At 39.7% G+C, this 14,113-nt stretch overlaps 1 protein-coding gene and 1 non-coding gene across 4 annotated transcripts in view; both read left to right on the top strand.

Annotated features, from left to right (window-relative positions):
- POLA1 (DNA polymerase alpha 1, catalytic subunit) overlaps positions 1-14,113 on the top strand; it is a 303,248-nt gene that overhangs the window by 44,267 nt on the left and 244,868 nt on the right. For 2 of the 3 annotated variants that reach the window (XM_053655776.1, XM_037142924.2), the window contains 5 exons: positions 294-413; positions 2,166-2,265; positions 3,534-3,658; positions 10,677-10,826; positions 11,461-11,583. In XM_053655776.1, the coding sequence (XP_053511751.1) occupies positions 294-413; positions 2,166-2,265; positions 3,534-3,658; positions 10,677-10,826; positions 11,461-11,583 (618 nt within the window). The remainder of the gene's footprint in view (positions 1-293; positions 414-2,165; positions 2,266-3,533; positions 3,659-10,676; positions 10,827-11,460; positions 11,584-14,113) is intronic. The other variant, XM_037142925.2, reaches the window with a different exon arrangement.
- Positions 2,889-3,018, top strand: LOC119047524 (small Cajal body-specific RNA 24). Its single transcript, XR_005082158.2, has one exon. It is a non-coding gene; the product is annotated as a small Cajal body-specific RNA 24 (non-coding RNA).

Genomic DNA, 14,113 nt, shown 5'->3' with positions numbered 1-14,113 from the left:
TGGGTGAACATAAGGATCATCTCTAACATCTGGATGTGTTTCATTTGTGGAATGGTCCATTTGGGAGTAAAGAAATAGCCCAAGTTGTCAGTATTTTAGGCTCTCTTTGTCTCCTTTTAACTATAATGCTTAGAGAAAATGCTAGAAATAATTTAGTACCCTTAAAAAAAAACAGCCCTTGTTAAGAGGAATGATTTTGAAGCAGGTGCTATGATTAAATTTACCAAGTCAAAGTTGCTCTTGTTTGTTGTGATTTTGAGCTCAAATTTCAAAAAAGAAATTCTGTTTAATAGTCTAGGACGCTGATGGGTGGACGAGCTGAGCGTAATGAGTTCTTGTTGCTTCATGCATTTTATGAAAACAACTATATTGTGCCCGACAAGCAGATTTTCAGGAAGCCTCAGCAAAAACTGGTTGGTCTAAAATTGTATGGTGTTTTGCCTTTTCTTACCCCCCTTTTATTACCTTATAGGTTTGTTTTTTTTTGCTGTGATAACATCTACTGACAAAATAATTAATCCCCTGTATATTGTAGAAACTGAGTCAAGTTTATTCTGTTGTGTTTGTGTGGTCATTTCCTTCTCTACTTTTTCTCTGTACACATAAAAATTATGAAATAGGACCCTGGCTGGTACGGCTCAGTGGATTGAGCGCTGGCCTGTGAACCAAGGGGTTGCTGGTTCGATTCCCAGTCAGGGCACTTGCTTGGGTTGCAGCTGGGTCCCCAGTGGGGAGCATGTGAGAGGCAACCACACACTGATGTGTCTCTCCCTGTCTTTCTCCTTCCCTTCCCCTCTCTCTAAAAAGAAATACAATCTTTTAAAAAATCATGAAATAGGAAATTCTTTGAGGGAGGCATTAGACCTCTCTGATGGGTAACCATACATGGAAAGTGTTTTGCCACCTTAGCCCTACCCAAAGTTACATGCCAGTTACATCTTTTATTTCCTTAAACCCATGAGCCTTTATTTTTATGTTGCATCGTTGCATTTTTACATAGTAGTAGGATTAAGGTCACCACAGTTGGGTTTCTACAGTGGCCTCCATCACAATGCAGTGAAAACTTAGCTGCTGTTCCATTGGTGCTGATGGCAGTTGTTTCAGAATGGGAACTGAACGTTAAAATGATCCAGGTTCTTGTAATTGGTATAGGGAGAATTGCCTTGAGAAATTCGACTTCCACTGTGGCATTGAATGTTGATGATGAACTACTTGGGAATAAATTTTCAGTAAGGACATACTGATTTATTTATTTTATCCTCACTCAAGGACATATATTCATTGCTTTGAGAGAGAGAGAGAGAGAGAGAGAGAGAGGGAGGGAGGAAGGAGGGTGGGGGGAGATGGAGCAAGCGAGCAAAGAGAGAGAGAGACACTGATGTGAGAAGCAGTGATTGCCTTCTCCTATGTGCCCCAATCAGGGATGGAACCTACAGCCTTCCGGTCTACAGGGACGTCGCTCTAGTGAACTGAGTCACATTGGCCAGGGCTGGACCTACTTATTTTAAGGTGTCCATCTTAATAATGAGAATAATGTTAATATCTATATAAAATTATTTTGTATTTTTTTGTTTTTTTTTTTAAGATTTTATTTATTTATCTGTAGAGAGTAAGGGAAGCAGAGAGGGAGAGAAATATCAATGTATGGTTGCCTCTCATGGGTCCCCCACTAGGAACTGGCCTGCAATCCAGGCCTGTGCCCTGATGAGGAATCGAACCAGAATTCCTTAGCTCGCAGGCTCGCGCTCAATCCACTGAGCTACACCAGCCAGGGCTATTTTGTATTTTTACATCATGACTATTAGTGACTTTAAGGGGACTCTTCTACAATCTCAATTTTTACACAATATGGAGAGTTGTATTTCTAGTATCCATTCATTTTAAAAAGTGAGTTTCTATGAATTCAGAAATATTTGAAAGTAAAATTTGCATATTTGTTAGCTCTGTGATACAGTATTTGTTTTGGTAACTGCCATGCTTGGCATTCATTTGGCTTCATGACAAATTATAACAACAGTCTTTCCCCACAGGTAGGACCATTAACTAAAAGTAAAGAATGTTCGTTAAACTGTATACTGCATTTGGAAAAGGGAGGGGAATCATAAAACTTATTAATTAGATGATTAGTTGATGGCTGGTGAAGTTATCTTTGCATTTGATATTAGGGCGATGAAGATGAAGACATCGATGGAGATGCCAATAAATACAAGAAAGGACGTAAAAAAGCAGCTTATGCTGGAGGCTTGGTATTGGATCCTAAAGTTGGTAAGGTTGGGCACTGAACTGGCTTGCCCTGGTGATAGGAATTTCTTCATGCGAAGCTAGGCTTCAGAAACTGGAAGACATGACTTTAATAGGTTAGCAATTAGATCTCAAATAACACTATATTGGATGGCAAAATCAAAAAGTTTAGACAGTCACCACCAAACTGAACATCTTTTATAATAGGACAATAACTTTCTGTTATGAATAGCAAAGAAGATGTTTTGTGGTACATGGAGTAGAAAATCTTTTTTTTTTTTTTTTTAGTATCTTAATCATTTTTTGAGTGGTATTAAGCAGATTCACATTGTCTTGCAGGAATTAATGTGAATTTTATCAAGTAACTTCAACTCTGAGTAGGAGACATTTTAAATTAATCAGTTGTAATGAAACACATCAGTAGTCCAGCTGTCCTTTGGTGTTACGCAGATCTGGGTTTGAATTCTGGCTATAGAAACGTGGGCTTCCCGTTTAACCTCTCTAAGCCTTAGTTTCCTCTTCTGTAGAATGGATCTAAGAATAGTATCTACCACAGAGCTTTAAAGACGAAAAGTGATTGTTTAGTATAGTGCCCAGCACAGAGTAAGCTTTTAATATATTTGTTGTTATAATTGTTGTCTTACTAGTGGACATTTACTTTTATTCGGTTTCTTCTAAAGGTGAAGAAAACTCTTTGTAAATGTCCTAGAGGAGTATAGTAGCTTTCTGTTCACCCTTTGCAAGTAAAAAGGGTGGATCGTTCCACTACTGACATGCATCTCTTATCTGATTTTTAGCAGTTTGTACACAGGTAAGTGGACTGCTCATTTTATTCGTTGAAAGTTTGATTGTAAAAAAAAAAGGTAGAGATAACCAGTCAGTCATTGGTAGAGCTTGCTAAATATTTTTGGAGCAGAGATGGGAGGGAATGCTTGCTTAAAGGAGAATTTAACTCCATTTTTTCAAAAAATAAATGTGTCTATAGTAATAGATACGGGAAGCTGTTTGCCTGTCCTAATGGTGTCCTTTGGGAACTTCTGGGGAAGGAGCCCAGTTGCAGGCTGGTTTCAAGGCAAGAGAGGCTCTCTTTTTGTGACCTGAGTTTTCACTCTGGTTCACGTCATTTTTGTAAAGTGGTAAGGCTGACTCCTTTTTACCTTTCATCTACCTCAGGGCTTCGGATAGTATGTTCTTTCTAATATACTTCTGCATTTAGTGCTTCTACTGTAATAATATTTTTGGTTGAATCTTTTTTTTAAAGACTTTTTTATAATGTGGCTTTTTTATTACAGGTTTTTATGATAAGTTCATTTTGCTTCTGGACTTCAACAGTTTATATCCTTCCATCATTCAAGAATTCAACATTTGTTTTACAACAGTGCAAAGACTTGCTTCCGAGACACAGAGGGTTACAGAGGTTGGTGTTCAACTGGGGGCTCCTGAAACCAAGAGTAAAAGTAGTACCTTAAGGAAGAGAACCAAAGGGGTTAGCATTTAGTTTTCTCTCCAAAAAGGTACATTGTGTCCTTTCTTAGTGGTCAGAAAAGTGGGGGGGGGGGTGGTGGTGGTTAGGTAGAAGGAACCTCAGAGTATGGGAACTTTGTGCCTTTTTTTATTTAACAGTTTTATTGAGATGTAGTTGACATACCACACAATTCACACATTTGAAGTGTACAATTTAATGGCTGTTGTGTATTCACACTTTGTAACCTTCACCACGGTTTATAAGAGGACATTTTCATTACTCCCCAAAGAGACCCCCTACCTTTTACCGGTGACTTCCCTCACTCCCTTCACCCCTCCCAGGTCCAAGCAACCAGCACCCTTTCCGCCTCTGTGGATTTGTATATTTTGGACATTTCCTATAAATGGAATCACATGTGATCTTTTGTGTGTGGCTGATTTCACTTAGCATACAGTTTTCAAGATTTATCTGTGTTAAATCTTTTTTTTTAGATTTTGTTTATTTATCTTTAGAGGGGAAGGAGAGAGGGGGAGAAACATCAATGTATAGTTGCGTTTCATGCGTCCCCTGCTGGGAACCGGCCTGCAACCCAGGCCTGTGCCCTGACTGGGAATCAAACCATGATCCTCCGGTTGACAGGCCTGTGCTCAATCCACTGAGCTACACCAGCCAGGGCTTATCTGGATTAAATCTTGAAAGCGTTAGTATTTCATCCCTTTTTATTGTTGAATATTTCATTGTATGGAAGTATATCACATTTGTTAATTTTAGAATCACCTTGTCAATTTATGCAGAAATAGCTGCTGGGATTTTGATAGGAACTGTATTGGATCTATAGATCAATTTGGGGAGTATTATCATCATAACAATGTCAAGTCTTCCCATCCATGAAAATTGAGTCTTTTCATTTATTTTGTTATTTAATGTCTTTGAATGATGTTAACTAGTTTTTGGTGTACAATTCTTACACTTATTAAAATTAAATTTATTCCTAAATATTTCATCCTTTTTGTTATCATTGTAAAATTATTGTTTTGATTTCTTTTTTATATTGTGCATTGCCAGTGTATAGAAAAATAACTGATTTTTGTGTGTTCATCTTGTATTTTGCAACCTTGCTGAACTCATTCATTAGTTCTAGCAGTTTCGTGGGTTCCTGAGGATTTTCTCCATACAGAGTCATGTCATCTGTGAATAAAGATTCTTTTAATTCTTCCTTCCTATCTGGATGCCTAATATTCCTATTCCTTGCCTAACTGCTATAACTATAACCTCTAGTACGATGTTAAATAGAAGTGCATGAGTGGACAACCAGGGCTTGTTCCTGATCTTTGAGGAAACTCCCTTCTGTTCCTAGTTTATTCTAGTCTATTGAGCATTTTTATCGTACCAACCTGCATTGCTGGGCTAAATCCCACTTGGTCTTGGTGGTGTATGATCTTTCTTCTGTGTCGCTGTATTCAACTTACTAATATTTTGCTGAGGTGTTTTTTGTGTGGATTCATAAGGGCTGTTGGTGTGTAGTTGTCTTTTCTTACGTCTTTGGTTTTGGTTTCAGATAATACGTGCCTGACAGAATGAGTTGGGAAGTGTTTCCTCCTTTCCTTTTTCTTTCCTTCCACATTTCCCTTTCTGCTCCTTTCCGCTTCCCTCTTCTTCTTTTTTTAAGGTCTTGTTTGTGAGGGATTCATATTAAATAATTACTAGAATTCATTAGTGAAAAATATCTGGTCTTAATAACACTGTTCTTTTTTGATTACTAATTTAATCTCTTGGTGTAGGTTTTTGCAGATTTTCTTATCTATTATTGTTGTTTAACTATAGTTATGCCCTTTCCCCCCCACTGCCCCCACTACTCTCTCCCCCCCTACCCAAGTTTCTTTTTGTCCTTGAGTCCATTTCAACTGCATGTGTCTTTCTAGGAATTTCTCCATTTCATGTAGGTTATCTAATTTATTGGTATAAAATTGTTTATGGTATTCCTTTATGATCACTGTTATTTCTTTAAGGTCAGTAGTCATGTACCTCTTTTATTCCTGATTTTAGTAATTTGAGTGTTCTTTTTCTTTGTCCCTATAGTCAAAGTTTGTCAATTTTATTGGTTTTGGTTTCCTTCATTTCTCTATTGTTTCTTAGGTCTCTGTTTCACTTATTTCTGCTGTAATCTTCTTTCTTTTCTCTGCTGTATTTGGTTTAGTTTGCCCTTTTTCTAATTGCTTCAGGTAGAACTGTAGATGATTGATTTCAGATCTCCTCTTGTAATACACATATTTACAATGATAAATTTTCCGACAAGCCCGCCTTAGCTTCATCCATGAGTTTTGGTATGTCAGTCCTCCCTCCCATATGTCAACCAGTGATCTGACTTCCATCACCATAGCTTCAGTTTACCTGTTCCAGAACTTCCCGTAAATGGAGTGATACAGTACGTACTCTCTTGTGTATGGCTTTTTTGTTCAACGTAAAGTTTTTGAGATTCATCCATGTTGTTGCATTATCAGTAGTTCTTTCTAATGCTGAAGAATATTCCATACTTGATTCCCTTCAGATGAGCATTTGGATTGTCTTCAGTTTTTGTCTGTTATTAATAAAGCTACTGTGAATATTCTTATGCAGATCTCTTTGTGGATGTGTGCTTTCATTTGGGGGGGTCAATATCTGGGGAGTGAATTTGCCGGTTTGTGTAGGAAGTGTATGTTTAATTTGAAAGGAACCTGTCAATTGTTTTCCTCAGTAATTGTGCCATTTTACACTCCTACCAGCCTTGTGTGCGAGTTCTTCCCCATCATCTTCAACACTTGGCATTTTCAGTTTTTTAAATTGTCTCCATGAAAGCATTGCTTAATGATTCTACTCACTGAACAACCTTTTTAAAAGGATCTTTTTGAAATCTTTTTTTAAAAATATTTTTTATTTAGTTACTTTTAGAAAGGGGGGAACAGAAGGAGTAAGAGAGGGAGAGAAACATCAATGTGTGGTTGCCTCTTGCACGCCCCCTACTGGGGACCTGGCCCGCAACCCAGGCATGTGCCCTGACTGGGAACCGAACCAATGACCCTTTGGTTCACAGGCTGGCACTGAGTCCACTGAGCCACACCAGCCAGGGCTCTTTTTGAATTCTTTCACATGGATGTTAATCTAACCACTGATCCTTCAGTCAACACTTTTATGTAGTGCTTAATAATTTATGTATAAAGCTTATACAATTGACCTTCAGTAGGGAAATTGGTTAGATTTGATTCTGTAGCCATAAAAAATATAAATGAACATACTATCTTTTATTTATTTATTTTTAAAGAGAGGGGAAGGGAAGGAGAAAGAGTGGGAGAGAAACATCAATGTGTGGTTGCCTCTCATGTGTCCCCTACTGGGGACCTGGCCTGCAACCCAGGCATGTGCCCTGACTGGGACTCAAACCAGCGACCCTTTGCTTCACAGGCCCGTGCTCAATCCACTGAGCTACACCAGCCAGGGCAACATACTATCTTTGTATATGGTTTTTCTGTGCAGCTTTGTACACATGGCAGAAGATGTCTGTTTGATTCCTAGCTCCTGAATTTACACGTCTTTTAGTTCTACCCACATGCTTGGGAGCTGGTTTTCAGTCCCAGTTCCATACTCTCAGCAGAGAGAATCTTCTAAGCTTGTCTAGTCGGCCCGGTCCCATCAGCTGTGACCACAGGAGTGGGTTCACGGAGTACAAACATGGCTACTAAGGATGGGCCTTTCTGTGGGGCAAGAGGATAATTTTACAGAGCCGGTACTAGGTAGAGATCTCCAAAAGGTAGGGACTGCATTTGATTAATAATATACTCTGGGCTCTGTCCTGCAACGGTGTCAGCATCGTGACAATTATCATGATCTAGCACTCCCTCTCCCCACCTTCTGTTTTGTTTGAGCTTTCCAGTTTGGATTCTGGATATATGATCGAATCATTTCAGAGTTGGAAGGGACCTTAGAGTTCATCTATGAAATACTACACATGGAGCAGTTTATAGGTTCCGTCTCGTTTTTCTGTGTAGTCAGTTGGTCTTCAGAACAGTTAGTGCCATGCTGCTAGTGGTGGTAGAGCTGGCCATGGATTATAAATTTCCTGACTCCAAATCCTTTCAGTGTACTTTTTATCTAACCTCCACAGACAGTTGCTGTAAATAACTTGGAATGTATACCAAGATCTTTTTAAGAGGTTTTTTTTACCATCATTTGCTATATTGGAAAACAATGAGTCCCTGCTACTATTGTAAGGTTGTTCCTTGGAAGGTATTGATCTTTATAAAATTAGGTATTTTGTAAAAAGCCGAGTTATCAAGTGGCATTGACTTGACATACTTCAAGGCATGAGGTTTATTTTTAATTCTGAATCCTTGAAAGGGCAAATGTGTCTGGCTTTTCTTTGCAGTCTGTTAATAGAACTAATGGAGGCTTGAGAAAAATGGTCTAATGCTTTCCCTGCTGTAAATTTTAATACAAGGAGACAGCTGATTGCTTTTTTACAATGTTGCTATTCTACTGGTTACCAAGCAATATATAGATTAAAAGGTACTACGTATATGCTAAGGAATATATACAGGGATGGGAAAAAGATATACAGGGATGGGAAAAAGATTTACAGTTCTGTGGAAAGTAATACAATAGTTAATAAATAATATACAAGAATAATTTGTTTCATATACTTGCAACTGTAGACCTACTTTTGTCACCCCTTTACGTGTTAATATTTAGAAATGTCATTATCTATTTAATTGTGTTCCCAATTTGTAAAAGAAATTTGCTCCGGTGGACCCTGGGCATGCAAGACAGCAACAGGCGGACGCTGGGCGTGCAGGCGGCGGCTGGCAAACTCCGGGTGTGGGGTGGCAGCGGGCAGACCTCGGGTGCCGGGTAGCAGCGGACAAACGCAGTGAGATGCGCAAGGCAGCTGGCTGACCGGGCGTCACACATTCCTGAGCAGATAAAGCAGGCGGAACTGCAGAGAAAGACAGATTGCGCAACCCAGGGTCTCAGCGCGGGGAAATAAAGCCTTAAAACACCCACTGCAAACGGGGGTTGAGGATAAACTCTCAGCCTCATAGGAGAGTCCATTGGAGAGACCCACAAAGTCCCAGAATGTACACAAACCCACCCACACAGGAATCAGGGTCCCAATTCGCCTGGGGGAAGCAGGAAGGGACTGATATCTGATAGCGGAGCAACTGGTAGTTTTCTCTCTCTAACCCCGCCCCCACATACAGCGTCATGGCGCAGCAACGTTCAACGTGGGTTGCCCTGCCCCCACGTTGCCCTGCCCTGTTGAATACGTAAGACTCCGCCCCTCACTACGTAGCAGGCTCGACCAGGCAGAAAAAAAAATTAGAAGGTCCGAACAGAATAACAGATCAAAGCTCCAGAAAAATACAGCTAAGCAACGAGTGATAGCAAACGTATCAGAAGAAACAGTTCAGAACATTGGTAATCAGGATGCTCACAGAATTGGTTGAATTTGGTTGCAAATTAGATGAAAAATGAAGGCTATGCTAAGTGAAATCAAGGAAAATGTACAGGGAACCAATAGTGATGGGAAGGAAACTGGGACTCAAATCAATGGAGTGGACCAGAGGGAAGAAAAAAATGACCAAACAGAAAAATATGAAGAAACGAATTAAAAAAAAATGAGAGGCTTAGGAACCTCCAGGACATCTTTAAACGCTCCAACATCCAAATTATAGGGGTACCAGAAGGGGAAGAGGAACAGCAAGCGTAAAACTTATTTGAACAAATAATAAAGGAGAATTTCCCCAATCTGGCAAAGTTAATAGACTTCCAGAAAATCCAGGAAACTCAGAGAGTCCCAAAGAAGTTGGACCCAAGGAGGAACACACCAAGGCACATCATTATTACATTAGCCAAGATTAAAATGAAGGAGAGAATCCTAGAAGCAGCAAGAGATAAGGGGACTGTCACCTACAAAGGAGTTCCCGTCAGACTGTCAGCGGATTTCTCCAAAGAGACCTTACAGGCAAGAAGGGGCTGGAAAGAGGTATTCCAAGTCATGAAATTCAAAGACCTACAACCAAGATTGCGCTATCCAGCAAAGTTTACATTTAGAATGGAAGGACAGATAAAGTGCTTCTCAGATAAGAACAAATTCAAGGAGTTCATCATCACCAAGCCCTTATTATATGAAATGTTAAGGGGACTTATCTAAGAAAAAGAAGATAAAAATATGAACAGTGAAAGGCAGCAAACTCACAGTTATTAACAACCACACCTAAAACAAAAGCAAACTAAAAGGACAGCTAGATCAGGAGTGGAAACATAGAAATGAAGATCTCAAGGAGGGTTAGCAACAGGGGAGTGGGAGGAGGAGAAGGGGGGAGAAGGTACAGAGGATAAGTAGCATAGATCGTAGAACTAAAGTGGGGGAAGGTGGGTGGAAAAGGGTTTGCAGGGTGGAGGGGTATAAAGGGAAATGGGGCAAGTGTAATAGCATAATAAAATATATTTTAAAAAATTTGCTAATTTAGTATTTAGGCTTTTTTTTAGTCTAAAACATTTATAGTAATTGCTGTGATTTTCCATAAAAATTACAGCATTTTGTTTGGTAGTATACACAACTTAAAACTGTTTAGTTGCTGTTTTTTTTTTTAAATCCTAGAGGTCACTCTTTTAATGTTTTTATTTTAAAAACAATTTTCCCAGACATGTTTCTCCCCAGTTGTGTTGAAGAGAAAAGAGAGCACATATAAAAATTCACCCCTTTACATGATATCAACATTTGTCATTACCTGGGGGGGGGTGGCAGATAGTGGGCAGTATTGGCTTGGTCTGCAGCCTTCTCTGCTCTTTCTTTACCACCCATGTATCGTAGACCTTTACTGTACAAGAAAGTAGTTTTTCAAGATGTGATCATGGGGTAAAGCTCCCACAAAATGTTCTAGAGATTTATTTCATGAAAGTGTAATTTTTCTGAAATTTCTGTTGTGTTCATCAGGATGAAGAACAAGAACAGATCCCTGAGCTGCCAGATCCTGGCTTAGAAATGGGCATTTTGCCTCGAGAGATCCGGAAACTGGTAGAGCGAAGAAAACAGGTCAAGCAACTAATGAAGCAGCATGATTTAAATCCAGACCTTGTTCTTCAGGTATAACTTCACTGAGATATTTGAGTGACAGATTCAGCTTTTAGAATTTGATTATCTGGCAATGATTTAAACATGCTGCTGTGGGCAAATGCATGAGTGCCTATTTTACATTTGTGGGGAGAAAACCATTCAGAAACAGGAGAGTGCCTCAAAAGGGAAGGTGCCTCTATTTGCCAAGCTGTATTTGTGCAAGAGTCTTCTGATTTCGGGAGCTTTGGGGATTTTGTTTACTCGTTTCTAGGAAGTCAGGGAAATCGTGGCTCTGGGAGGACAGGTTGGGTGTGTTCCGAGTTCTTTTTTTTTTCCCCCAGGGAAATTGAGTGTTTCTCCTCACTGGTCATTTAGAAAGCCATCTAGCCCCTGGCTGGTGTAGCTCAGTGGATTGAGCGTGGGCCTGCGAACCGGAGTATCGCGGTTCGATTCCCGGTCAGGGCGCATGCCTAGGTTGCAGGCCAGTTCCTAGCAGGGGACGCACGAGAGGCATCTACACATTGATATTTCTCTTCCTATCTCCTTCCCTTCCCCTCTAAAGATAAATAAATAAAATCTTTTTTTTTTAAAGAAAGACATCTAATGTAATGCTTAAGCACTTGCAAATGTTATTGTTTGTCTTTTGTCCTTGTGTGGCCTGCAGTATGACATTCGACAGAAGGCTTTGAAGCTCACGGCAAACAGTATGTACGGCTGCCTGGGATTTTCCTACAGCAGATTTTACGCCAAACCACTGGCCGCTTTGGTGACATACAAAGGAAGGGAGGTAAATGGTGTAACATTCACATCTCTAAAAATGAAAGTGTCTTTAACTATATGTGTTATAATGTGGGAGAATCCAGCGTGTTGCTTAGTTATACAACTTTAAGAACCCCATTTTTTAAGGACAAATTTGAGAGAGAGGGGCTTTTAGATAATGATCCATTTATTCATCCATTAAGTAAGTGTGTGTGTGTATTTATTGAGTATCTACTATGTGCCAGACATTGTTGTAGGCACTGGGGGTAGAGTGTCATACAAAACATAAAAGGTTCCTGTATCCTAAGGCTCACATTCTATCAGGGCAGGGGGCATAGAGGTGCATGTGATGGGGACTTGGGGTGGGGACAGGACAGTTTCAGAAAACAGACTATAAATAAGTGAATCAATAAATGTAAAAAATACCTAAGGGAATATGATAGAAGTAAATGCTGTGCAGATAATAAAACAAGGTGGTAGGTTAGTTAAGATGGCTAGTTTAGATTGGTTGGGAAGGCTTCTTTAGGAGGTAACAAGAATGAGACCTAAGTGACATCAGACAGCTGTTTCTTTTTACTGTTGTGTTACGTCAGAGTGTGGGGGGGCGAGGGGAAGAAATCAAGGAGGACGCCTTTATTTTTGTCTTATAGCTAGTGGGCCCATTTCCTAAATTGGAGAAATCTAGAAGAGAGAGATTAAGAGTCCTGTCTTGACTGTGTTACCTTTGAGATTTGTAAAGATCTCTAGGCTATGCATTGAGTTATTTGCTTTAGAAGGATGGGCCAGATAACGATAGATTTGACACTGAAAGCTCCATCTGCTTTAGCTCCATCTGCTTTAGCACTGTTAAAGCATCTGCTTTAGCAAATGGGTTTTTCCTAATTTGTAAAAGAACAGTTACATTAAGCATTATTAATTTCTTTTAACTCTAATGAGCTATTGATCCCTATCACTGGGTTGAAGACTATTAGTCTTAAGAAGGTAGTTAGTGGCTATGGGCAGAATGCTTGTGTTGGGAGTCTGGACTCAGAATACTCTAGGAGCAGGGTTTGGCAAACTACGGCCTGTGGGCCAGCCTGCCACCTAATTTTTTAAATAAAATTTTATTGGACCACAGCCACACTCATTCGTTTGTGTGTCGCCTGTGGCTGCTTTTGTGTTAAATCAGTAGACTTGAGTAGTCAAGATAGAGACTTGCATGGCCCGCCAAGCCTGAAATATTTACTGCCTGGCCCTTCTCAGAAAAATAAGCTTGCTGACCCTGCTTCAGAGCCTAGAGCTGTGCTGGCCAACAGAACTTTAAGATGATGGAAATGTTCTTCAACTTCTGCACTGTCCTATACAGTAGCTGTATTGGGCACAAGTGGCTAGTGAGCACGTACTATCGGGCTAGTGCCACCTAGCTGAGTAACTGGAGTCTGACTTTTACTTAATTATAATTATAATCAATTTCACTGTGAATTGCCACATGTGGCTAATGGCTACAAGAGTGGGGAGCGCAGGTCTAGCTGGCATGAAACAAACGGGATGTTCAGCGCTGTTCCTCAGTTGGCGTCCCTCTCTCAAAGACTTGGCTTAGGGCCTGGGGAGGAAGGGCACAACATGTATTGGACACCAGCAACATGTGAGGAGTTTTTCAGATGTAATATTTCATTCAAACCCACAAAGAATCCATTGATATAGGTGATAATGTTTTCATTTTGCAGATGAGAAAGATCAGCTCAAAGAGGTGCGGTCTAAAAAGTGACTGTTTTGAATTGGAAGGCATACCTTCCTGACTGTAAGGCTTTCGCTACATGAGGGTTGTCTGCCTGCCCCATCTCAGGACATCTTTCAGGCCATGCTTCTGTTTTATATTCTGTGTCATTTTCCAGGAAGATCATCTTTTTTGATAACTGATCTCAAGGCACAGGTCTTTTTTACGTGAGAAGATAATGTGTTTTAGGGCTAGTTAAAGTGAGAGAAGGATGTTTTCAGTTTCTTGAGCTTAAGTTTATTTTAAAATTATTAAAATTTTCTTTCTGTATATGTATCCAGTGGCTTTGACAGAATACCGTCTTATTTTTGTATTAGGAAATGCACTCACTATGCCCCAACTGGGTGATAATACATGGGTTGACTATTGAGATTGGATCAAGGTTACTCTTAAGTTTCTCACGAGAGGCAATAGTTGACAATTTACTCCCTTGGAGGGTGCCTCTTGCTGTTGGGAAATCTCTGTTGTTACATTTTCTGCATTGGCTCAGAAATCCACAAGCTTAAAAGGGCACTGTTGATAATGATAAGCCCCAAATTTGTCCAGTGATCTCCCCCACTCTCCTAATCCATTGTACTTGGTGGGCAATATTTTCATTTAGCTGGATTTTAAACTCAGTTTTTATTTTTCCGTTGTATAAAAAACGTAACAATAACACATTTTAATAAACTGTAAAAAATCTTGCTTTCCCCACTTAAAAAAAAAAAGAATTTCAGACAAATCTAGAACTTAGATGTGATTTACATTCTTGCTTTCTATTTCCCCCTTTTCTTTTTTCCCCTTTGCTCCTTCCCACAAATTA

Source organism: Artibeus jamaicensis, unplaced genomic scaffold, assembly GCF_021234435.1.
Source record: "Artibeus jamaicensis isolate MK-2021 breed Jamaican fruit bat unplaced genomic scaffold, CSHL_Jam_final scaffold_1283, whole genome shotgun sequence".
Taxonomy (NCBI): Eukaryota; Metazoa; Chordata; class Mammalia; order Chiroptera; family Phyllostomidae; genus Artibeus; species Artibeus jamaicensis.
This window is presented reverse-complemented; position numbering and strand designations above follow the sequence as displayed.